The 25,996-nt window shown below is 49.0% G+C and overlaps 1 protein-coding gene across 2 annotated transcripts; it reads right to left on the bottom strand.

The window, feature by feature from the left end:
* Window positions 1–7,925: 7,925 nt before the first annotated feature.
* On the bottom strand, window positions 7,926–15,677 carry GATA1 (GATA binding protein 1). Of its 2 annotated transcripts, none has more exons than XM_066249442.1 (6): window positions 15,619–15,677; window positions 11,027–11,265; window positions 10,157–10,534; window positions 9,909–10,054; window positions 8,914–9,039; window positions 7,926–8,423 (listed from the first exon to the last, which is right to left on the bottom strand). In XM_066249442.1, the coding sequence occupies exons 2-6, from the start codon at window positions 11,244–11,246 to the stop codon at window positions 8,052–8,054; spliced, it is 1,242 nt and encodes a 413-aa protein (XP_066105539.1). In that variant the 5' UTR covers window positions 11,247–11,265; window positions 15,619–15,677; the 3' UTR covers window positions 7,926–8,051. The 2 variants fall into 2 exon arrangements, with proteins under 2 accessions (XP_066105539.1, XP_066105540.1); XM_066249443.1 differs by having other exon boundaries at window positions 15,586–15,644.
* Between the last annotated feature and the right edge of the window lie 10,319 nt (window positions 15,678–25,996).

Here is a 25,996-nt window from a genome sequence, read left to right as displayed (position 1 = left end):
CGATGACGTAACACGGGTGGGCTGGAGTCCAGTTGAAATTGGAAGGACGCTGGTGGCGGCCAAGTGGGTGTGGTGATGATGCTAAACGGGTTAAGATTTTTCTGAAGTTTATGTTCAGGAAGGTGTACCCTGAGCAAGGGAGTATCCTCGAAAGGAATCACATACATGATTGTGTCTTTCCATAATGCCAAATTTATTAGGGGAGACTTCCCAAATAAATAAGTCAATAAATAGGTTTACACGCAGAGAGGGGGAACTTCTGCCAGTGGTTTTCAGCCTCCCCTCCGCCGATCTCCGCCAACTGGTGCCGGTCCGCAAGAGAGCGAGCAGAGCAAGCATGGGATGAAGTCTCAATCATTGGCGACCTCCCCGGAGGGAGAGGCGTGCATTGGTCCCAAGCCAGGAGGCTATAGTGATGGCATGAGTCTGAGGGAGTGGAAACCCTGTTGGGCTCTGAGGTACCTGTGACCTATGGTACAGCCAAGCTGGAGCGTGGGCTGATTGAACTTTTGAGTTCTTATAGCCCGCAGTGGGTGCAGGTTCCACTCATATCAGTGTCCAGATAGAGTTCTTATCTGAGTGTCCAGACTTGGAGTTTTGCGGTCCCATCTTAAGGGCATCCTATTATATCTCATTACCTCAATCTTGGTCATATTGCCACTTGATATAACTGACTGTCATGGCTGGCAGTGACTCCATATTAAATTGTCAAAAGTTGTCCAAAAAGTCCGCTCTACTGTTGCTCTATACAAAGTGGTACACAGGAAGCACTTACCAAGTGCTATCTATTAATATTCTGCCGCAAAAATGGATGGTGGGGCGAAAGGAGTATTAGTAGGGTCAAATAATTGTAATGATAGCAAGTATTGTGTGTCAGGCATTGTACACCACAATTCTGTGAAGTAGTTCCCATTATTAAGGCTGCTTTACAAATAAGGAAACTGAGGTTACATGACTTAGCCATGTGACCTTGGGCAAGTTACTGAACATCTCCGTGCTTCAGTTTCGTCATCTGGAAAACTGTGATAAAATAGTGCCTCCAGGGCAAGAATGGACTCGGGGAGGGGAGTTTTTCTTGAGCTGCCGCTCCCTCTGTCAGCCTCCTCCTGAGTAACCTCTGCTTTCAAGTGTGTGCGTGGGAGGAAGGGGGAGTTGCCCCGTGCAGGGCAGGGAGGGGGCGCAACTCCCTCCCACCCCATGTCTAAATAGCCTCACAGGAGACCGGTTTGTCCTCCTAATCTCCCTTTCTCATTCTTCACCATTTCCTACCGGGCTGTAGGCTGGGGCCGGAAAGATAAGCGGTCTGGGGTTCAGCATCGCTGACTAACAAACAGATTGACAGCCCCACCACCCACTAGCCGGGCCCTCTGACCTTCTTGAAAACCCTAGTTTCAGCCTTCTCTTCCCTTCCACTCTTTTCCTGCCTGAGCGAGTCTTTTGTCCCTGTGGAAAAGCTTCACAGCCCTATGACCTTTAAACTTCGACATGCGCCAAAGAAAACTCAATGATAGACACTAAGGAACATTCTGGGGTTGTGATGCTTGCAAAGTAATAGAGTAGGGACTCTTACAAGGGTTAAATTAAGGCCCATTTTTTGTATAGTCAGAAGAGAGCAGAGGTCAGCAAACTTTTTCTATGAAGGACTAAAGAGTAAATATTTTAGCCTTCATAGACCACATATAGCCTCTGGTATAGTCTTTCTTTCCCTTAAAAATGTAAAAACAGGTTTCAGTCTGGCTTTGGCCTAAAGGCCATAGTTTGCTGATTCCTGCAATAGAGCGTCAGTCTTTGGTTTCCTTTATCTGGCTGGAATCCTTTTACAGAATAAGTGCTGAAGTTTCATGCTTCCTGAGGAGAAATACTCTTTTTGTGTGAGGTGTGAGGATGAATTCATGTACAGCATCTGGTTCAGGGGCCGGGAACCTATGGCTCGCGAGCCAGATGTGGCTCTTTTGATGGCTGCATCTGGCTCGCAGACAAATCTTAATAAAAATAATAATAACGTTAAAAATATAAAACATTCTCATGTATTACAATCCATTCATTTTCTACCGCTCATGTTCATGGTTGTGGGTGGCTGGAGCCAATCACAGCTGTCCTCCAGGACAACACCAAATTTTTATTGGATAATGCCTTACATACACGGGTTGTTGTATGGCTCTCATGGAATTACATTTTAAAATATGTGGCGTTCATGGCTCTCTCAGCCAAAAAGGTTCCCGACCCCTGGTCTGGTTGTTTCTAGTGTTTTTCTACTGGGTCAAGCAAATATCCCAATACAGCGTGAGGACAGGGATTTCCATGGTTTCTGTAGCATTGTTCTTCCACTGAACCAATCAGGGGTTTCTATACAGGACAAGGCAGTTGCTTTCAGAGAGAGCTCCGGACTAAGATTTCCCATACAAGTTCAGGTTCAGGATGGGGCTTCTTAGACTGCATTCTGACAGGTTCTAAAAAATGATTAGGTGGTCCAGTTCAGGGTCAGAACAAGTGTTTCTGTATAGGTTCAGAGCTGTGTTCATAAAGACAATAGGATCAAGTATTCATGTCCAGATTCAGTCAGAAGAGTATTATTAATTGGGCTTAATTAGGCTAGCTGTTGTAACAAGCACAGAATTGCAGGGGCTTAACAAATGTTTATTTCTTGCTCATACAAAATACAGTGAATATTTACTACTGGTTATTCATGGACCCAGGCAACTTCCATTTTGTGGCTCTGCCTTTGAGTCCTTGGAGTTCTCACTATGCAGCTGGTAGACAGGGAAAGAGAGAGAGAAGGAGAATTCCATAAGGTTTTAATGGGCCAGGCTTGGAAGTCATGTATGTTACTTTGCACACACTCCGTTGATCAGAGCTCTGTCACAGGTCAACATCTAAGTGTAAGTGAAGCTGGAAAAATAAGTGAGCTCAGGAAGAAAGGGAATCGGTCTGAAGAGCCTATAGCAGTGCCTGCTACAGGATTCTGTAGATTCCACAGAACTATGTTGTTTTCATGTGGTAGCCACTGGCCACAATCAGAACAGTGGTTCCTGTACAAAGTGAGGGTAGGGCTTCTAGACCAAGGCTAGGGCAAGGGCTGTCAGAGAGAATCACATCAGGGCTTCCTATACAGTGTGAGGAGAGTGTTTCCAGAGGGCCAAGGTAGGATAGGAGTTCCTGTAGGATCAGATCTGAGATTCCTGTAATCTAATCAAGTTGTCAATTTCTGTTGAGGCCTGGCCGGGTGCTCAGTGGATAAAGTGTCGTCCTGGTTTCCCAAGATTGCAGGTTTGATCCCCAGTCAGGACACATATAAAGGAGCAACCAGTGAGTGTACAATTATGTGGAACAATGAGTTGATACCCCCCTCTCTTTCTCTCTCTCTCTCTTTCTCTTCTGCTCCCTCCCCACCTCCCCTTTTCTCTGTCTCTCTCAAATCAATGGAAAAAAAAATTTTAAGAGAATTTCTGTTGAAAGTCAGGAAAAGGTTTTCTGCAGAGTCTAGTTCAGGGGTCCTCAAACTTTTTACACAGGGGCCAGTTCACTGTCCCTCAAGACCGTTGGAGGGCCAGACTATAAAAAAAAACCTTATGAACAAATCCCTCTGCACACTGCATATATCTTATTTTAAAGTAAAAAAACAAAACGGGGACAAATACAATATTTAAAATAAAGAACAAGTAAATTTAAATCAACAAACTGACCAGTATTTCAATGGAAACTATGGGCCTGCTTTTGGCTAATGAGATGGTCAATGTTCGGTTCCATATTTGTCACTGCTAGCCGTAACAAGTGATATGACGCGCTTCCGGAGCCGTGACGCATGCATCCTGCGTCACCGGAAGTAGTACTGTACGTGAGCGACGCTGCCACATACAGTACTCCAGGAGCACAGGATATGGATGCTGACCACCAATGAAAGAGGTGCCCCTTCCAGAAGTTTGGCGGGGGCCAGATAAATGACCTCAGGGGGCCGCATGTGGCCCGCGGGCCGTAGTTTGGGGACCCCTGGTCTAGTTATAGGTTCCAGTACTGTTATAGACAAGGCTTCCTGTAGGGTCAGGGTCATGGAGCCAACACAGAGTGAGGACCAAAAGCCCTATCTAGTGTCTGGGCGGAGGGTCCTGTGCCAGGTGAGACTGTTGGTATCTGTACAGGATGAGGTCTGGGCTTAAGCGAGAGTCAGGACAGGGGCCCCGCCACAGGCTCGGGAAAGGGTTTTCCATTTAAGTTCACTATCGAGGTTCATGCTGGGAATTGGATTGTGGGTTCCTGTGGACTCTATGGGTTATGGGGTAAGATAGGGATTGTTGTGTAGAGTGATATCGGGAGTCATTGTCGACAATGAAAGCAAGGCTCCCGAACTCAATCAAGGGTTCCTACAGATTGGGGTTTCTGCAGACAGAGTCTGGTCACTAGTTCAGAACTAGATTTTATTATGAGTGAAGTGTTTCTATTCTTTTTTTAAAAAGATTTTATTTCTTCATTTTAGAGAGGAGAGAGCGAGAAAAGAGAGGGGGAGGAGCAGGAAGCATCAACTCCCATATGTGTCTTGACCAGGTAAGCCCAGGGTTTCGAACCGGCAACCTCAGCATTCCAGGTCGATGCTTTATCTACTGCACCACCACAGGTCAGGTACGAAGTGTTTCTAAAATGCTACCTAGAGGCCAGGGCTCCAGGACAAGTGTGAGGATGGAGGTGTCCTGTCCAGGGTCAAGGCAGGTTTCCTATAGAGAGATGGAAGCTCATGAAGAAGGTCAGGGCCCTGGCCAGTTGGCTCAGCGGTAGAGCGTCGGCCTGGCGTGCGGGGGTACCAGGGTTCGATTCCCGGCCAGGGCACATAGGAGAGGCGCCCATTTGCTTCTCCACCCCCCTTTCCTCTCTGTTTCTCTCTTCCCCTCCCGCAGCCAGGGCTCCATTGGAGCAGAGATGGCCCGGGAGCTGGGGATGGCTCCTTGGCCTCTGCCCCAGGTGCTAGAGTGGCTCTGGTCGCGGCAGAGCATCGCCCCCTGGTGGGCAGAGCGTCGCCCCCTGGTGGGCGTGCCCGGTGGATCCCGGTCGGGCGCATGCGGGAGTCTGTCTGACTGTCTTTCCCCGTTTCCAGCTTCGGAGAAGTAAAAAACAGAAAAAAAAAAGAAGGTCAGGACAGGCATGGGCCCAGACTCCTCACTGGGTAAGGCAGAGAGGTTCCGGTGCCATGGCGGGATGGGGTGCCTCCTCTATAAGATAAGGACTGGTGTTCCTGTCCAGCATCAGGATGGATTTCCTGTTGATAATTAGAGAAGGGGTTCCCTTAGAGTTACAGAACTAGGTTCCTACATCGGGCTAGGGCTGCTGATTTTATAAAGATTCAGGACCATGGTTCCTGGACAAGGTGGGTCCAGGCACATTTTCAGCACAGGTTCTGAAAGGGGTTTCTGTAAGACAAGGACAGGGATTTCTACAGGATAAGAGGGCTTGGGGTTCTGTGCAGTAGCCAGGACAGTTCTGGACAATCCCTGTAATGAGCATGGACTACTGTGGTTCTACAGCGGGCTAGTGTGGTGACTAGCTGAAGGGATGCTGTTCTGTTGAGGACAGCTGCTTACTCATATTATGTCCAGGATATATGATCCCACAATCCCCATCTCTGAGGGTCAAGGGGAGAAGCCATAAAGAGGAGCAGCCCAAAAGGAAATCCAGCCTTGATTAGGTGGTGGTGCAGTGGATAGACCTTTGATCTGGGATCCTGAGGACCCAGCTTCGAAACCCCGAGGTCACTGGCTTGAGTGCAGGCTCATTCGGCTTGAATGCAGGGTCACCGGCTTGAGCATGGGATCATAGACATGACCCCATGGTCGCTGACTTGAGCCCAAAGGTTGCTGACTTGAAGCCCAAGGTCACTGACTTGTGCCCAAGGTTGCTGCCATGAGCAAGGGGTCACTGGCTCAGCTGCAGCCCCCCAGTCAAGGCATATGAGAAAGCAATCAGTGAACAACTAAGGTGCCTCAACTATGAGTTGATGCTTCTCATCTCTCTCCCTTCCTGTCTGCCGTCTCTCTCAGTGTCTCTCTCTCACTAAAAAAAAAAAAAAGAAAATTCAGATTTGAGTGAATTGATGAGTGAGTGATTTAAAAAGAAAGAGAAAAGCATTTCAAATAAATGTGAGCAAGAATCACTTTTGGGGTGGGTGTGCTGATTCAAAATTCACTCCTTAAACTCAGTGTGGTCAGAGCAAGCTACTCCTTAGTTCTGAGCCTCACTTTTTCATTGATAAAATCACTGAGTATACTTTTATCTGGATTTTTTTTTTTTTACAGAGAAGGAGTGTCAGAGTGAGGGATAGACAGGGACAGACAGACAGGAACGGAGAGATGAGAAGCATCAATCATTAGTTTTTCGTTGCGCATTGCGACATCTTAGTTGTTCATTGATTGCTTTCTCATATGTGCCTTGACCACGGGCCTTCAGCAGACCGAGTAATCCCTTGCTTGAGCCAGAGACCTTGGGTCCAAGCTGGTGAGCTTTTTGCTCAAACCAGATGAGCCCGCACTCAAGCTGGCAACCTCAGGGTCTTGAACTTGGGTCCTTACGCATCCCAGTCTGACGCTCTATCCACTGCGCCACCGCCTGGTTGGGCTATCTGGAATATTTCTTTCAGGTGTTTATGAACTAAAGCAACTGAGGCCTTCCAGGCATTGTCACCCAGGGTGAGCACTCAGTAAATGGTGCTGCTTGCTGGTAGTGTGTCGGCTAAGCCATGGAGCCTGGCTCAGCCCCGTGCCACCAGCTGTGTGGCCTCAGAGAGCCATTTAACCAGTCCGGTTCAGGGTGTAACCCGACTCAGTGCACGTTCCTATGTGAGGGTTTGTTCGATGGAAGAACAGATTCCACATTAGGTGGAGCAGTTCGCCCAGGTGAGCAGGTGTGTTGGGAAAAGTATTGGCACTGTGGGGAGCTCCCCGCCTGTTGGGTCAGAATATCCCCCCAGAGGCTCTTTTATCGTCCTAACCTACCCCTCTCCTTCTCTGCCATTTCCCACAGGGCTGCAGGCTGAGCAGGGCTGAGAGAGATAAGAGGTGAGTGACGAGAATGCCCGTGGCCAGCCCCACAGACCTTCCTGCTGGCTACCGTTCCTGCCCCACTCTCTCCTCCCACTCCTGTCCTGAACATGTTTTTTGTCCCTTGGAGAGGGGTCTCTAACTTATACCAACTGAAACTGTAGACATTGATACTTCCACAAATAAGTGTACAGATAACTGCTCACATTGTCAGACTCTCAGAGACACTGTGGCATGGCACGTGATTCGTAAAACGCATGCACACACAGACTTGCACAGAAGTACTGCCGTTACCAGACCCACCGAGACATCCTGACACGTAGTACCGCATAGTGACACCGTTATGTCTCCATACACCATCCCGTGCAGCCCTTGTTCAACATTCCAAAAATGTTTATTGATCAAATTCTATGCCCAGTCCACATGTTGTCACACCATCTCAAAACTACCCTGTGTGGTGCACAACCACACGAGCACAGCCTCACAGGTCTCAGCGCACACCATCACACACGTGCTTCCTTCCACGTCCTCTCCTGTAGCCTCCTGTGCCCTGTTTCTCACAGCCACCTGGTATCTGCACAGCATCTCCCAGCCTCGTCCCCACAGTCACCACCTCGCAGAGCACCCAGCCGGCCACACACTGTCTCTCCCCACAATGCGTGGATACCTGTGCCGCGTTGCACAACCTGCGGGCTTTCACACGCGGTCTCACATACACTGTTGTCATTGCACGTCATAACCCACCATCGTGAAGGGTCATGTGTGCCAGGTCCCACATGCTGTCACACAGGGTCACACACCGTCATCACAGAATCACAGACACTGTTACACACCCCCACCTACCGTGGCTCTTTATTCAGTTCTACACAGACTCACACCTTCAATTTCAGGACTTGGGTGGTTTTATTTCACAAAAGCTTTGAAGGTCCCCAGACCGAAGGGTGTCTGGGGCCCAGAGGGTTGCATTGTACAGACTGCTGGTTACAAGAGGAGAGGGACCCTACTCCTGCTCTGAGGCCATGCTCTGTGTCCTCATGAGCTGAGTGGCGCCACCACGGTGGAGCTTGTGCTGGGTGGCATGGGGCCTGTGGAGAAGGAACCTGTGGGTGAACCCAGCAGGGGCCCCGGGAAAGGCATGAGGTGGCTAACAGGCCCCGACAGCATCACAGGGCCCAGGCCTTGGTAGAGATGGGCACTACCAGGGGGGCCCAATGTCAAGCCTGAGGCCACTTCCCCACAATTCCCACCCCCGCTGCTCCCAGCCACTACCATGAAGCCACCAGCTGGTCCTTCAGCTGCTCCTGTACCTCCTAGACTCGACCCCCGTTTCTTTTTCCCTTTTCCAGATGCCTTTCGGTTTCTAGTCTGAATACCATCCTTCCGCATGGTCAGTGGGCGGTTCACCTGACAAAAGGGAGGCCGTGAGTGTTTCCCAACTTCAGATTTTGCCTCGATGTCTCCAACAGGTATACCCTTTCCACCCCACTCCTTGACGATAGGGAATTGGGTCAAGGACTAGGGAAGCTGGCCCCCCACTGTGCCACAGATATTGTCCTAAGGAATCATGAGCTTATGAGGCCCTAAGCTGGGGAGAGGCTTGAGGAAACCTCTACCCAGGGGACTAGCTAATGGCTGGAGGGGAGGAGGAAGGAGATGAGAAGTAGAGGACAGAGAAAGGAGCAAGAAGGATTGGAAGGGAGCGAGGACATGAAGGTACAGAGAGGAGAGGATAAGGAGGAAGGAAGAGGGAAGAGAGTAACAGGAAGTAGGAAGGGAGTGAAGAAGAGAGGGAAGGGGAGATAGAAAGAATACAGGGAAGGAAAACAAGGAGAAGAAAGGGAGGGTGAGTGGGATGGGAGAGGAGAGGCAGGAGGCTCCGAGAGGCAGGGCACACCTGGTGTAGTTTGTAGTAGAGGCCACAGGCATTGCACACAGGGTCCCCAGTGGCATTTCTCCGCCACAATGTCGTGGTGGTTGTCTGGCAGTTGGTGCACTGGGTACCTGCCCGTTTGCTGACAATCTAGGGGAAGCAAGAATGTGAGGATCAGTGCACTGGGGAGTGGAGGGCACACGATGTGAGGGTCAGGGTGAAGGCAGGGCTTCCTGGACAGAGTGTGGACTCTGGGTTCTCTATGGAGTGAGGACATTGCCTCCTGTCCTGGGCTTTTCCATGTTGTGTGGGAAACTACATCAGTAGTTCTCAACTTTGGCAGATGTTGGAATCACTTGGGGAGTTAAAAACAATCCTGTCCCTGGCCATTTGGCTCAGTGGCTAGAGCATGGGCCCAGCGTATGGACGTCTGGGGTTTTATTCCTGATCAGGGCACATATCTGCTTCTCTCCCCTTCCCTGTCCCCACCCTCTCCCTCTTCTCCACCCGCAGCCATTGGCTCAGTTGGTTCAAGTGCGGGCCCTGGGTGCTGAGGATAGCTCGATTGGTCTGAGTGTGTCACCCTCGGGTGCTAAAAATAGCTTGGTTGAGTTGCCCCAGATGGGCAGAGCATCGGCCCCAGACAGGAGTTACCAGGTGCATCCCGGCTGGGACACATGTGGGAATCTTTCTCTCTATCTCCCGTCTTCTCACTTAAAACAAAAATCCTGATGCCCAGCAAGCACCCCAGACCAGTTAAATCAGCATATCTAGGGGAGGACTGCAAGATGGTCCCAATGTGTAGCCAAGTATGAAAACTGCTATGCAGGGAGTGGCAGGGTTCCTGCTTGCGGCCTGTGAGGGCAGGTTTAAGATCGGCACTCCTGTACAAAGCTGGTCCCTGCATGGGTGGGGCAGGGATGGGGGATGTGGGTTCTTACAGAGTGTGAGGACGGGGATCCCTGCACGTGGTGAGAACAGCAGTACCTGGGTAAGGGGAAGCAGGCCTGGGGTCTTACCAGGCGCTTCTTGGGCCGGATAAGAGGCCTGTTTTGCCCATTCATCTTGTGATAGAGGCCACAGGCGTTGCACAGGTAGTGACCTGTCCTGTCCCGCCGCCACAGTGGCGTGGCTGTTGCTCCACAGTTCACACACTCCCTGGCCTCTGGTGAGGTGGACAAGAGGGGAAAGGGAGCCAGGCTCAGCCCAACTTTGCTTTGGACACCAACCCCACCTCAACCTCCCTGCTCCTTTTTGGGAACCTCACCACAGGTGGCCAGAGGCAGGGTTCCACGAAGCTTGGAGGAGGAATAGGCCGCTGGATTGAGGGGGCTTCCGGTAGGAGAAAAGAAGTTACTGGGAAAGTCAGGTCCCCCATAGGCACTGCCGGGGACCGGGATTGAAGAAGGCAGTGCAGGCCCCAGTGTCAAAAGGTCCGGACTCAGTCGCTCTGTCTTTAAGGTCTCCAGGAAACTGCTGCTGCCTTTCCCATCCAGATCTTCCGGGGCCTGGGGAGGGGAGTCCTCGCGTGTGGGGCACACAGTTGAGGGAGGGTAGAGCCCAGTCTTGCCATAGGCCCAGGCTGTGTATGGGGGGCTCCCTGGGATCCCCTCCATACAGTTGAGCAGCGGGTACACCTGAAAGACTGTTGCAGGGTGGGTATGGGAAAGAAGAAAGAAGAGGACAGAACAGTCTAAAGCCATCCTGCTTTCAGGGTACAGTGGTCCCCAACAGCCCCAACATGGTGGCCAACTTTCTAAGCTTTCCATCGATTGCTAGAACAGCAGCTGGCTCACTCCTGGATCCTAAGCCCTCTTGGTCACTCTGGCAACTGCAGTAACCTCCAACCATTTCCAAATGGCCTTTGAGGATAACTGCTGTAATTTGGAGCCCCGTGGATTACTCGCAGCTAAGGCCACCACCACCTACTTCCAATATTGCTTCCCAATGTGGCAGGTTGAGGAGCATGGGCGTCAATTCATTGGAATTTATGCATTCATTGGAATTAACTAGTGGAAGTTGTCAGCGTGGCCATTTTCACGATGATGTCCTTGTGGGATTCTGCCCTAGCTAAGGGTCTCCATGGAGATCCTAACAGCATGGAACCAGTGCCAGGAAAGCCACCCAAAGGAGTTACCTGGCGAGTGTCTGTAGGCCTCAGCATCCCTGTAGTAGGCCAGTGCGGCAGCTGCAGCGGAGGTGGCGCTCGGAGCAGTGGAGGAGGCTGCTGCGTCCAGGCCCTCAGGCCCAGAGGGGAAGAAGACCCCTGACTCTGGTAGTGAGGACACCAAGGCAGGGTCTACAAACTGGGGCAGGGGCTCAGAGGTTCCCAGGGCCCCCAGGCCAGGGAACTCCATGGGGCCTCTGAGGTTTGACCTGTGAGGACAGGAGGGGGCTTCAGACACAGAAATCCTTCCCCTCCCCTCTCACTGCCTCTTCCCTCCTTCCTCTCTTCTGCCACTCCATCCCCTCCATCTTTATATCCCTCCTTTCCATCTCCCCAGGTCCCTTCCCCCTCCCCTCCTCTCTTTTCTCCCTTTCCGTTCCTCCATCCATCATCTCCCCCTTGTTTTCCTCTCTGTCCTCTCACTCCCCATCCTCCTCTCCTTTCCTGTTCTCCCCTTCGCGCCCCATTTGTTCTTCCTCTCCTCCCTCCCTCTTCCTTTCCCTTGCTCCATCGTCCTCCCTCCGTGGTCCCTCTTCTCTTCCTCGGTTTCTTCCTTCTTCTCTCCCCTCTTCCCCCTCAGCCACCTTCTGTCCCTCTTACCCTTTCTACATCTCCTCCGTTCCTCCTTCCTCACCTCCTTTTTGTCTCCTCCTGTCCCTTCCCCTTTCCTTCTCTCTCCTCACCTCCTTTTTCTTCATCCTTCTCCTCTCCTTTACTTTTTTAAAAAAGATTTTATTGATTGATTTTAGAAAGAGCAGAGAGAGAAAAAAGGATGGGGGTGAAGGGGGGAGAAGCGGGAAACATCAACTTGTGGAAGTTGCATCTTGTATTTCTTTTTTTATTTTATTTATTCATTTTAGATAGGAGAGAGAGAGGGGGAGAGAGAGAGAGAGAGAGAGAGAGAGAGAGAGAGAGAGAGAGAGAGAGGAGAGAGAGAGACAGGGGAGGAGCTGGAAGCATCAACTCCCATATGTGCCTTGACTGGGCAAACCCAGGGTTTCGAACCAGCAACCTCAGCATTTCCAGGTCGACGCTTTATCCACTGTGTCACCACAGGTCAGGCACATCTAGTATTTCTTGTATGTGCTTTGGGCAAGTCCAGGGCCTCGAACCAGTGTCCTTAGCATTCCAGGCTGACGCCTTATCCACTGCACCACCACAGGTCAGGGTCTCCTCTCCCTTATGCTCATCTCTCCCTCTCCTCATTTTCACCTCCCCTCCTCCTATTCCTTCTCTTCCTCTTCTCCCCCTGCCCCCATCTTCCCTGCCCTTCCCCTTGGAGGAGTCTGGGTGCGGTAGACTGGGGTACAGAATCAGAGTCCCATGAACCTCTTCTCACCCCCTGGGACCTGGGGGTTCACCCTCCTGTGCTCCCAAATTTAATTTCTTTTTTAATAATGTTGATTTGAGAGAGAGGGAGACAGGAACATTGATCTGTTCCTGTATGTGCCCTGACCAGGGATCGAACCAGCAACCTCTACACTTTAGGATGACTCTCTAACCAACTGAGCTATCTGACCAGGGCCCAGTTTCATTCCTATCTGCTGCATCTTGCCTTCTGACTTTCTCAGAAACCCCAAGGCTTCCGGCTTGACTCCCCTCCCCCACCTCAGTTGGGTCTGCAGACAGAGTTCCTCCCTGCTCTGGGGGGGGGTCAGCACCCCACTGCTTATCTCTGCCATCCCCGCCCAACTTTTGAAATCACCCCAAGGCCACTGGCTTCCTCTGAGAAGGGGGCCAGGTGGGAGGTGTTCCCTTCACCCATACCCACTCCCCAGGGAGGCTGGCCATAGTTCTGCTTTCTGGTTCCTTCAGTTCCCACCATCTCCAGGCCTCAGTTTCCCCATTTTCCAGATAGGAGGTGGTGACCGGGCCAAGCTGAGACCTGTGAGCTGGCAGCTTGATCTGTGCCCCTTTGCCACTGTCCTTCCCCGCGCGCATCTCTGCCTCCCTGGGTCTCCTTTTCTCTGACACTGTCTCTTCTCAAGTCTGGCTCTGCATTTCTTTCCATTGTTCCGGCTCCCGTGGTGTATATTGCTCTCTCTCTCTGCTTTGATAAGTGTCTAATGTTTTTCCCTCCCTTTCGCTGTCTTTCCATGTCTCTCTCTCTATGACTGTTTCTCTCCATCTTTGTCTCTGCCTTTTAATCTCTTTTTGTTTCTCTTTCTCTTAGCTCTCTTTATATCCTTTTTCTCCTTCTCTTCTCTCTTCCTTTCCACTCATATCTACATCTATCCTACTCTGCCTCTTTCTTTTTTTAATTAATTGATTGATTGATTGATTTTAGAGAGAGAAAGGAAGGGGAGAGAGAGAAAGAAACATCAATTTGTTGGTCCACTTATTTATACATTCATTGATTGACCTTTTATGTGCCCTGACAAGGGATTGAACCGGCAACGTTGGCGTATCAGGTGATGCTCTAACTAACTGAGCTACCCGGCCAAGGCTCTGCTCTGTTTTTCTGCTTGTTTGTCTTCCCCTGCTTTTTCTCTCTGTAAGCCCTCTGGCCTTATTTCCATGCCTGTTTTACTACCCCCATACCCCTGACCACACTCTACTGCACACAGCCCCAGATGAGGATCCAGGTAATTTACCCAGACCCTGATTTGCCCTGTGAACCTGAAGGCCTCTGTGATCCATTTTGTAGACAGGTTAAGGGTTAGGCCTGGGGTTGGGGGTTATGCTAGGGAAAAGATGGCCCTGCGCATATGCCCACCACCATCCTAGGCCCCAGGATCGCTCCCCAGGGAGGGTGTCTTGCCTTCTCATCTCAGCCTCCCTCTCTTTCCTCTCTGTCTATTCATGATTCTATCTGTGACTCTCTCTCTCTCGCTGTTCTTGTCTCTCTGTTTTTGTTACTGGGTCTCCTGCTCTCCTGCTGTCTCTGTCTCTCATATATTTCCCGAGTCTCTCTATCTGTGTCTCCTTTCTCTCTCTGTATGTCTCTGCCTCTTGCTCTTCTCTATTTCTTTCTCTCCCCATCTCTCCCTTTGTTTCTCCCTTCCTTCTCTCTATATCTCCCTGTGTGTCTCTTGCTTTTTGTCTCCATCACCACTGTTCCTTTATCCCCTCATGCTCACCCCCATACCCTCCCTGCAGCCCTCCCTGCTCCCCCTGCACCTGACTCCTTGGCAGGTCCAGGGCTGCCCACCCCCTCATGGCAGGGGCCCAGCCTACCCCCCCTCCCTCCGCTCAGTTATCACTCTCCAGACAGAGATAAAGTTTATCTCGAGGCTGGGGGATATGAAAGCTCCTTATCAGCTGCCCCACTAGAGTAAGTGCTGCCCCAACGGGCAGCAGGCAGCAGGCCGGCACCCTCAACTCTCCCTCGGCCTGGCCCCTCGCCCAGCCCCTCGCCCCAGGTAACATCCTTATTCCAGTCCTTGAGGGAGAGTCCCTCCGGACTAAAAAGAGCAGATGCATCTTGGTTTGAGGGTCAGATTGGGCCTGAGGAGTCAGAGAGGTTTGGGTTATAATTATGGGGTTTTAGAAAGCAGATACAGGTTTGAAGAGCAGAGACTACCTTGCAGGGTCACATTTTGGGGTCAGAAATAGGTTGGGAAAGAAGAGACAAGGTTGAGAATCAAGGATGAAGTTTGAGAATCTGAGCTGCAGTCGAGAATTTGGAGGTGTAGTTGGGGATCAGAGATGGATTCTGAGGGTCATGGAAAAGTTTGGGGGTCCAGAGGTTTTACCGGAGCAGAGATGATACTTAGGGGTCAAAGATGGGTTTTGACAGGCAGAAGTGTGTCTGGTGATTAGAGATGGGTTGTGAGAGCACAGACAGAGTTTTGGAACTAAGATAGAATTGGAGTAGAGAAAGATTTGGGGCCAGAAAGGAGATCTGATGGACAGAGACACTTTGGGGCTGAGATGGGGCTTAGGGAAGGCAGACACAAAGATCCATGTGACAGAACAGATTGGGAGCAGTAGACTTGGTGTTTGGGCGGCAAAGACATTTCGATGCATAGGCAAAGGGTTGGGGTGAGAAATGTTTTGGGGGGAGAGGCTCAGAGAGAGAAGTCACGGGGAACAAATACAAGGTTTGAGAGGCAGAGATGAAAGTAAGAGGAGGGGGCTAGGGCTTGGCAGGCCAGAGATAGTTCTGCGTGTCAGGGGGGAAATTAGGGCAAAGGCAAGGAGGTGGTAGAGCAGACGGCTTGGGGAGCAGAAATAGGGTGGGGTGACTTTTGGAGGAGAGTCTGAAGACAGAGACAAGTTCAGGTGAGTGAAAATCAAATTGGGGGCATAAGTGGGATTTGGGGGATGAAGGGGTGTTTTAGGGTGCAGAGGTGGGGCCGGGGGAATGTTAAAGGATCAGGGGAACATAGGTATTTTGGAAGGTACAGATGGGAATCAGGGCAGAGAGAAAGTCTAGGGGAGGAGGTTTGGGGTGGGGAGGGGGTTTGAAAGAAGAGGTGGTCTGAAGGAGCTGTCAAGGGGTTCAGGGCTGGTAGATACTTGGGGGCCAGCGGTAGGGTGGGGAGCCTGAAGCAGGCTGGGGGAGTAGCCTTGAGGTAAGAGTTCACCTTGCTGGGGACTCCTGAGGGGCTGAGACTGACCTGGGCTGGTTGGTGCAGAGGGTGCAGCTGCCTTGGGGATGTGGCGAGCTCAGTGTGATCCCAGGGGGTGTCCTGGCTGGCCTTGGCCTTTGAGGCTCCCTTCCTCCTTCCCTCCCTCCCTCCCCTCTCCCTCCTCCCTCCTCCCCAGGGAGTGGCTGGTGCACCAGTGGGTGGGGCAGGCCAGGGGTGGGGGCCATCCTCCTTGCTGGTGGGGCACCTCTTGGGCAGTGGGTGCCTTTCTCCACCCCACTTGCCCACCCCATAGATTCTTAGACACTGTTTGACTTGGGCTCCCATGGATTTTAGTGTCCAAGCAAACAATATGGGCTGAAGCTAAGATAAAACAAAACTAGAAGATACGGTTTCGTGACTCTGCTGGACTTTTCAGTGGGCATAAAGCACCTACTATGTGCTGGGCCAGGTGTGGGCTGGGCATTTATGTATGCGAGTCTTCCTGGTCATAGGGAAAGGAGGGATGTGACTGTACCCATTTTGCAGGCAAGAAGAATGAGGCTCAGAAAAGTTCGGTGGTATCTGAACCAGAGCCCATAAGACATCTTGACGACCCAGGCCCAGCCCCTGGGAGGCAGGAGCACACTCACTCAGTGCCCCACTGGGGCTTACGCCAGCTCTGGCCTGCCCTGGGACAGCAGATAAGTCTTATCAGATGGAGGCCACAGTGGCTGTTGGCTCCGCGGTAAAAGGCTGTCTTGGGATGGGGGGTGGGGTTAGGGGGGGCATCCAGGGACAGCGGCCTCAACTTCTTGCCTGCCATGCTGCTCTGGAGGCGGGAAACAGGTGGGACCAGCGGCCGATTCCTCTGCCCGTCCTTGAGGAGTGGGATAGGGCGGGGGAAAGGGAAGAATTGAAGGTATAGAGAAGAGTGAGAAAGAGACAGAGAGATAGAAATCGGGAGACACAGAGAAAGAAACAGAGCTGGAAGGGGCAGAGGGCACAGAAAGAAACAAGAGACTAGGAGAGGGAGGGAGAGACGCACACAGAGATCCAGAGACAGTTAAAGACAGACAGGCAGAGAGTGAGAGACAGAGATGGACAGAAGGAAAAGATAAAGCTTGAAAATGACAGAGGCCAAAGACACAGGTGGAAAAATAGAAGGGAGATGAGATGAAGCCAATGCTATAGAGAAGGGACAAAAACAGGGAGATACTCAGAGACAGAGAGTCTGAGAGGGAGTCCATGAGACCCCATACAGCAGCCTGGGTCCACCCTGGACAGGTGGTCCTAGGGTTGGTGAGACAGGGGAGTGTGAATTGATGTGGACTCATGTGGCCTGTGCCTCTGCTTTCAACCTGCCGAGACGGACCCTCAGAGAGTCACTGGGCCTCTCTGCACCTCAGTTCCCACCTTCCTGCCCAAACAGTAACAGGTGACAACAACCAGTGTCTCATGCTGTCATAGACCCATGCTGAGCCTGTCCTGAACACTTTCTCCATGTGAAATCCTTGTACACTTGCGCACAGTGCACAAAGTAGGTGTCCAACCTAGGTCCCCCTAGGGAGGGGGTAAGACTACCCAGTCATGACCCCAGAACTCCATGCAACAGGACTACCCATTCTACAGATGGAGAGACAGAAACCCACTAAGGGCAGGGGGCAAGGATGGAGGCCTGCGTCAGTGGGGTCTGCTCACCCACGGCTCCGCCCCCCGAGGGAGTTTCCCATCCTCATCTTTTCTCTCTGGCCTCGATGTCCTCATATGCAAAATGGGGATTTTAAGGAGGAAAGAGAACAAGGCCATTACTTCAGATTTATTGAGCTACTGCTATGTGCCATGCCCACACGGAGTCCTCATTGGTAAGGACGAGGAAAAAGGCCACCATGACCTAAGTGAAGATGGTTTCAGGACATCCGCTCTGCAGCCAGCCCCCCTCATTTATAGACCACACTACTGCCCACTGGCCCCGCAGTCTTGGGCAAGTTGCCACCTGCTCTAGAACCTCAGTTCTTCATCTGTAAAGATGGCGTAATAATAGTGGCTACTTCATAGGGTGATGGGGCCTCTAAGTGAGATTTAATCCATTAAGTGATTTTAACTCACTTGAATCTGAGATATCAGTAACTGTTAAGTATTCTTATTTACTCATTGAGAACCTACTCTATATGGGGGATAGTAATTGGACCTTTTTTACTAGAACTACCACTAATCCTAATACCAATGCTACTAATATACTGACAGCAATACCAATTCTAATTACTAATACTAATATTAATTCTACTATTGATACTAGCACTAATGCAAACTTTAATTATTTTTTTCCCTATTTTTTTAAAAATTTCTTTTCTTCCTTTAAAGCTGGAAACGGGGAGAGACAGTCAGACAGACTCCCGCATGTGCCCAACCGGGATCCACCCTGCACGCCCACCAGGGGTGACGCTCTGCCCCTCTGGGGCATTGCTCTGCCATTACCAGAGCCACTCTAGCGCCTGGGGCAGAGGCCAAGGAGCCATCCCCAGCGCCCGAAGCCTTGGCTGCGGGAGGGGAAGAGAGAGACAGAGAGGAAGGAGGGGGGGGTGGAGAAGCAAATGGGCGCTTCTCCTATGTGCCCTGGCCGGGAATCGAACCCGGGTCCCCCGCACGCCAGGCCGATGCTCTACCGCTGAGCCAACCAGCCAGGGCCCTAATGCAAACTTTAATAATGATAATCATGCTAAAGCTGATTCCGATCTAACAGTCATGCTACTGTGAATACTAATACTCTTTCTAAAATGAGAAATTTTTATTCATTCTAATTCTATCAACAATAATGATAAACATTAGTGATTCTGATCCTGATACTTCTCTTAGCACTAATATAATAACAGTGACAATGCTTGCCAAACCACCCCAGGCGCTGCGCTAAGTGCTGTCCCCGCATAACTTTATCCCATTCTCACCAGTTCCCTGTGGGGTCAATTCGTATCATTGCCGTCATCTTCCAGACTGGGAATAGGCATGGAGAAACAAAGATGTTCATCCAAGGCCCTGGGTCCTTTTCTCAGCTCTGACACTGATTTGCTACATGATTCCTGAGCAAGCCACCCTCTGAATCCAGTTCCTTCACCTGGAAAATGGATACAATCATAGAGCCCACATCAGATGTTGTTGAGATATCACTCAACACAGGGCCTGCCTGGCACACCATAAATTGTGAGCTCTGTAAAGGTAACTGTCCTCAATATTATTATTATTAGGAACAGCAGTTGCAGTGTAGGAGGAGAGGGAGGGAAATCTGTCCTCCTGTGGAAGACAGGCTGAAGGGCCTGTTTCTTCATAACGAGAGGGAGAAAGAGCTCAGAAAGGAAAGTGAATGATGGGGAATGGGGACCTCAGAGCCTTGCCTCCATCAAGAGCCAGAAACCGTAAAGCTCTAAGGCCAGGCCTGGGCCTTTCCCTCCCCCATCTCTGTGAACGGGGCACAGGCCCAGAGTCTGCGGCTACAGTTCAGCCAGCAGGGAGGCAGCTGGGAGTGGGCAGATAAGGGAATCAGTGGGGCCAGGCAAGGCTTTGGGGGAGACCCACAAGGGCGGGAGATGGGGGTGAGGTTGGGGGTGGAGTGTCCCAGCCAAGCATCCTCTTTGTCAGACCTCCATTTGAGACTCAGCCCCAATGTCCTCTCTTTCCTGAAGTCTTCCTTGACTGGTTCACTCCATCCTGGCGCCTTCTGGGGTTCTAGACCTTAGTATCAGTTCACGGAATTTAGACCATTCATGCCTCTTCCAGATTGTGGCATCTGAGTGGTTGGGGACAGAACCCCACCTTGTTTACTTCGGGTCCTTTAAAAAGAAATAATATTACAGATACAGTTGAAGCCCTTGCACCGATTCCATCTCCCCTTCTCTTTCCACTGCCTTCATTTTTTTTTAAATTTTATTTATTCATTTTAGAGAGGAGAGAGAGAGAGAGAAAGAGAGAGAGAGAGAGAGAGGAGAGAGAGAGAAGGGGGGGAGGAGCTAGAAGCATCAACTCCCATATGTGCCTTGACCAGGCAAGCCCAGGGTTTCGAACCGGCGACCTCAGCATTTCCAGGTCAATGCTTTATCCACCTGCGCCACCACAGGTCAGGCCTTCCACTGCCTTCATTTTGGTGTTTGTTTTCCTCATGACTATTTTTATTCCATTAGTATATATGTATATACCGATAAACAACATAGGATACTGGGGGTTTGGGGCCTGGTTTTAGCTTCATATAACTGGAATCATATAGTATGTGCACAGCATAATGTCTGTGACATTCATCCAAATTGCTGTGTGTATCAGTAGTTAATTCTTTTTTACGTCCCTGGCTGGTTGGCTTAGCGGTAGAATGTCAGCCCAGGGTGTGGAAGTCCTGGGTTCAATTCTCGGTCAGGGCACACAGGAGAAGCAACCATCTGCTTCTCCACCCCTCCCCCTCTTCTCTCTCTCTCTCTCTCTCTCTCTCTCTCTCTCTCTCCCCCTCCCCCTCCCCCCCCTCCCTCCCCCTTCTGCAGCCATGGTTCATTTGAGCAAGTTGGCCCCCGGGTGCTGAGGATGGCACAATGGCCTCACCTCAGGCGCTGAAATAGCTTGGTTGCTGAGCAATGGAGCAGTGGCCCCAGATGGGCAGAGCATTACTATACAGGGGGCTTGCCAGGTGGATCCCGGTCAGGACACTTACAGGAGTCTGTCTCTGCCTCCTCACCTCTCACTTAATAAAAAATAATTCTTTTTATTAAGATATAATTCACATGCCATAAAATTCACCCTTTTAAGGAACACATTTCAGTGAATAGGCTATTCACATGGTTGAGCAATCACCAACACTATCTAATTCTAGGACCTTTTCATCACCCCAAAAAGAAGCCCTGTACCCATTCATTTCCTATTACTGCTTCCCCCCAGCCCCTGGCAAACCACTAATCTAAGTTATATCTTATGGATTTGCCTGTTTTGGACTTTTCATATAAATGGAATTATACAGTACGAGGAATAGAATTGCAGGGCCTTATGGTAATTCTGTTTAACTTTTTGAGGAACTGCAAAAGTGTTAGACATATAAGGGTCCAGTTCATTCACATCCTTTCCAACACTTGATAGTATCCTGCTTTTTGCATCTAGCCATCTTAATCGGTGTGATGTGATATCTTGTGCTTTTGATTTGCATTTTCCTAATGACTTATGATGTTGAAGACTTTTTTCATGTGCTTATTGACCATTTGCACATCTTCTTTAGAGAAATGTCCATTCCAATTCTTTGCCCATTTTTAATTGGGTTATTTGTCTTTTTACTGTTGAGCTGTTACAGTTCTGCTTGGCAGGCAGTGGCACAATGGATAGAACATGGAGCTGGGACTCTGAGGACCCATGTTCAAAACCTCAAGGTTGGCAGCTTGAGCGCGGGCTCACCAACTTGAGCGCAGGGTCACTGGCTTGAGTGTGGGATTATAGATATGATTCCATGGTCGCTTGCTTGAGCCCAAGGTTTCTGGCTTAAGCAAGGGGTCACTGGCTCAGCTGGAGTCCCCCCCGGCAAGGCACAAATGAGAAGCAATCAATGAATAACTAAAGTGCTGCAACTACGAGTTGATCCTTCTCATCTCTCTCCCTTCCTGTTTGTCTCTCTCGCTTAAAAAAAAAAGTTCTTTATATATTCTGGATGCTAGACTCTTATAGATGTATGACTTGCAAATATTTTCTCCTATTTGTGGGTTGTCTTTTTGTTTTCTTGAGAGTGTCTTTAGAAGCACAAAAGCTTTTAATTTTCACAAAGTCCAATTCATCTAATTTTTCCTTTGGTTGCTTATGATTTGCATGTCATATCTAAGAAACCATTGCCTAGCCCTGACTGGTTAGCTCAGTTAGTTAGAGCATTGTCCCAATATGCCACGGTGGAGGGTTTGATCCCCAGTCAGGGCACATATAAGAATCAGCTAATGAATGCATAAATAAGTGGAACAACAAATCAGTGTTTTTCTCTCTCTTTCTTCCTCTCCCTCAAAAATTAATCAATAAAGAAAACTTAAACTGTGCAGTGGATACAGCATCGGACTGGGATGCAGAGGACCCAAGTTCGAAACGCCGAGGTCGCCAGCTTGAGCGCAAGTATGCTGGCTTGAGCGTGGGATCATAGACGTGACCCCGTGGCCACTAACTTGAGTCCAAAGGTTGCTGGCTTGAAGCCCAAGGTCACTGGCTTGAGCCCAAGGTCACTGGCTTGAGCAAGGGGTCAAAGGGGTCACTCGCTCGCTGTTGCCCCCCCCCCGTCAAGGCACTGTCTGTCCCTATCTGTCCCTCTCTCTGTCTCTCTGTCTCTCTCTCTCTGTCTCTATCACACACAAAAAAACAGCCTTTGCCTAATGCAAGGTCATGAAGATTTATACTTACTTTTTCTTCTAAAAGTTTATGGTTTTAGCTTTTACATTTAAGTCTTTGATTCATTTTGAGTTAATTTTTGTATCTGGTGTGAAGTAGGGGTCCAATTTCATTCTTTTTGCATGTGGATACCTAGCTGTCCTAGCACCATTTGTTGACAAAAACTATTCTTTCTCCATTGACTTATCTTGACACATTTGTCAAAAACCAATTGTGCATAATGTATTCTTTCTGGACTCTCGGTTCTATTCCATTGATGTATATATCTATTTTTATGCCAGTACCATACACTCTTGATTACTGTAGCTATGTAGTAAGTTATTAAATTGGGCACTTTGAGTCCTTCAACTGTGTTTTCCTTTTCTAAGACTCTTGTAACCATTATGGGTTCCTAGCATTTTCACATGAATTTTAAGATTAGTTTGTCCATTTTTGCAAAGGAGCGATATGAAATTCTGATAGGGATTGCATGAAAGCTGTAGATCTATTTGGAGAGTATTGCCATCTTAACACTATAAAGTCTTCTATCTGTAAGCATGCTCTCCTTTACTTTCTTTCAACAATGTTTTTTTTTATTCATTTTTTAAGAGAGGAGGAGGAGAGACAGAGAGAGAAAGAGGAGAGACAGAGAGAGAGAAGAGGGGGAGGAGCTGGAAGCATCAACTCCCATATGTGCCTTGACCAGGCAAGCCCAGGGTTTCGAACCGGCGACCTCAGCATTTCCAGGTCGACGCTTTATCCACTGCGCCACCACAGGTCAGGCTCTTTCAACAATGTTTTATAGTTTTCAGTATATAAATCTTGCCCAACTTTTGTTAAATTTATTACTATTTTATTGTTTTTGGTGCTATTGTAAATGGAATTGTTTTCTTAATTTCATTTTTGGATTGTTCACTGCTGGTGTATACAAATATGATTAAGTTTCATGTGGTCTTGTACCCTGTAACCTTGCTAAACTCATGTATATGTGTGTGTGCATGTGTATATATATATGTACACAGTATATAGAATGGTTTTGTTGTGGGTTCCTTAAGATTTTCTCTGTACAAAATCATGTCGTCTGCAAATAAGGACAGTTTTACTTCTTTTTTCCAATATGAATGAATTTCATTATTTTTTCTTATATAAAATTGCCTTGACTAGAGCCTCCAGTACAATATTGAATAGAAGTAGTCAGTGGAGACAACCTTGACTTGTTCCTAATCTTTGGGAGAAAGTTTTCTGGCTTTCACCATTAAGTATGGTGCTAGCTGTATGGTTTCGTAGATGTCCTTCATCTGGTTGAGGACGTTCTCTTCTATTCCTCATTTGTTGAGTATTTTTATCATGAAAGGGTGTTGAATTTTGTCAGATGCTTTTTTTAAAAAGAATTTTCTTTTTTTTTCTTTTTTTTTTTTTGTATTTTTCTGAAGCTGGAAATGGGGAGAGACAGTCAGACAGACTCCCGCATGCGCCCGACCAGGATCCACCCGGCACGCCCACCAGGGGCGACGCTCTGCCCACCAGGGGGCAATGCTCTGCCCCTCCGGGGCATCGCTCTGCTGCAACCAGAGCCACTCTAGCGCCTGGGGCAGAGGCCAAGGAGCCATCCCCAGCGCCCGGGCCATCTTTGCTCCAATGGAGCCTCGGCTGCGGGAGGAGAAGAGAGAGACAGAGAGGAAGGAGGGGGGGGTGGAGAAGCAAATGGGCACTTCTCCTATGTGCCCTGGCCGGGAATCGAACCCGGGTCCCCCACACGCCAGGCCGACGCTCTACCGCTGAGCCAACCGGCCAGGGCCAAAAAGAATTTTCTTGAAGCCTGACCAGGTGGTGGTGCAGTAGATAGAGCATCTACCTGGGATGCTGAGGATACAGGTTTGAAACACCGAGGTCTCCAGCTTGAGCACAGGATCATCAGCTTAAGCACAGTGTCACCAGCTTGAGTGTGAGATCATAGACATGACCTCATGGTTGCTGGCTTGAGCCCAAAGGTCACTGGCTTGAGGAAGGGGTGGCTCAGCTGGGGCCCACCAGTCAAAGCACATATGCGAAAACAATCAATGAAACAACTAAAGTGCTGTAACTATGAGTTGATGCTTCTTATCTCTCTCCATTTCCTGTATGTCTGTCCCTGCTTCTCCCTCTCTCTTCTCTGACTCTCTCTCAAAAAAAATATTTTTTTCATGAGTTGATTTGAGTCAAACTTATGAGAATTGCTGGGAAGCAAAATCTCAATGGATTGAGAAAATGCTCCAGAAAATGGCTGCTTCACCAGTTATTTCATACATCAGAATCGAAGGGGAAGACAAAAGGTTATGTAAAATCCATTGGTGATAAATAGGAAGGCGAGAGAAAGCAGAGTTGGGGAAATCGCTGGGACTGGATAAAAAGTAAAAGGTATAGACACATACTTTCTTTACATAGGTGGATGTAGGATAGTTAACAATTAACATGGTAATAACAATAAGGGTATCTGTGGTCTTTGCTGCTCCCTGAGTGGTCTGGAAAAGATCACTCTTGCATTTCAAATGCATGATACTCTTGCATTGTATGTATGTATGTATGTATGTATGTATGTATTTTTTAGCACATGGTAGGGGATGTGGACAGACAGGGACAGACAGACAGGGAGAGAGATGACAAGTATCAACTCATAGTTGGGGCACCTTATTTGTTCATTGATTGCTTTCTCATATGTGCCTTGACCCGGGGGCTCCAGTGAGCCAGGGACCCCTTGCTCAAGCCAGCGACCTTTGTGCTCAAGCCAGTGACCCCATGCTCAAGCTGGCGACCTCGGGGTTTTGACCTGGGTCCTCAGTGTCCCAGGTCAACGCTCTATCCATTGCACCACTGCTCGATCAAGCTACTCTTACATTTCAAAGGTATGTTATCCGGTATATTATTGTAGATGCAAAAATGACAAGAAACGGGCTCAGTTAAGGTAAACATTGACCTTTATTAGGGAAAAAATAACCACCCTAAGACATAATTATATGCTTTTTTCTGCATCTATTGAAATTATGTCGTTTTTATACTTTATTCTATTATCTGGTGTATTTGCATTGATTGCTTTTTTTATGTTGAACCAATCTTGCATTCCTGGGCTAAATCCCACTTGGTTATGTTGTATAATCCTTTTATATGTTGCTGAATTCTATTTACTAGTGTTTTGATGATGATTTTTGAATTTATATTCATGAGATATTGGTCTGTAGTTTTCTTGGTATGTCTTTGTCTAGTTTTGATATCAGGTTAATGCTGTCCTCATAAACTTACCCTCTTTTATTACTGAGTGGAAGTTCATGGAATGGATATACCATAGTTTGTTTAACCATTCACCTGCTGATGGACATTTGGTTTTTTTCTATATTTTTCCTATTATAGAAAATCTGTGCTTTACAAACTCATATTCTTCTTTCTGAGCACAAACAGGTGAGAGTTTCTCCAGGGGCAGGGATATCAGTCCATCTACCCATCCATCTACCCACCCACCCATTTTTTCATCCACCCACCTACTTAACCATTCGTTCATCCACCCATCTCTCTCTCCCTTCCTCCCTCTCTTCCTTCCTCCTTCCTTCCTTCCTTCCTTCCTTCCTTCCTTCCTTCCTTCCTTCCTTCCTTCCTTCCTTCCTTCCTTCCTTCCTTCCTTCCTTCTCTCCTTTCGTTAGATCATCTGTTTCCAGGCATATATAACATCTGGATACCAAGCAAGCTGTCTTTTAAAAATAGGCAGAAAACCTACTACAGCTTTGGCAAAGCCTTTTACATGTTGAAATTCACATCCTTACATACCGTCTCTTCCCAGCATTTTTAGGGCTTCCTTGGGTTCACTCATGGGGCCTGACTGAATTATCATTTTGGTGGGGACTGTTTAGAGACCAGAGTCCACAAGATGAGGGACTCTCCTACCTCAAGAGACTCATACATGCTCTTTTATCCGTCACTCATTCAGGAAGCTATATTCTTTCCTTCCCTCTATGCCTACCTCATTTGCTGGTTCCTCCCCTTGTTTCAGAACTCTAAAGGTCTTTCGGCCTCTTCTCTAGTTGACATTTTCTTTCTTGGT

This window comes from Saccopteryx bilineata, chromosome X (assembly GCF_036850765.1).
Source record: "Saccopteryx bilineata isolate mSacBil1 chromosome X, mSacBil1_pri_phased_curated, whole genome shotgun sequence".
Classification (NCBI taxonomy): domain Eukaryota; kingdom Metazoa; phylum Chordata; class Mammalia; order Chiroptera; family Emballonuridae; genus Saccopteryx; species Saccopteryx bilineata.
The sequence above is the reverse complement of the archived record's forward strand: the minus strand, read 5'-3'. Positions and strand labels throughout refer to the sequence as shown.

Bases quoted from the DNA above. Each gene is read 5' to 3' on its own strand.
- GATA1 (XM_066249442.1), bottom strand. From the start codon at position 11,246: ATGGAGTTCCCTGGCCTGGGGGCCCTGGGAACCTCTGAGCCCCTGCCC. The intron at 9,040-9,908 runs GTAAGACCCCAG...TGCTTCCCCTAG, and splicing joins TCCGGCCCAAGAAGCGCCTG to ATTGTCAGCAAACGGGCAGG. The intron at 8,424-8,913 runs GTGTGCCCTGCC...CCCTTTTGTCAG, and splicing joins TCTACTACAAACTACACCAG to GTGAACCGCCCACTGACCAT.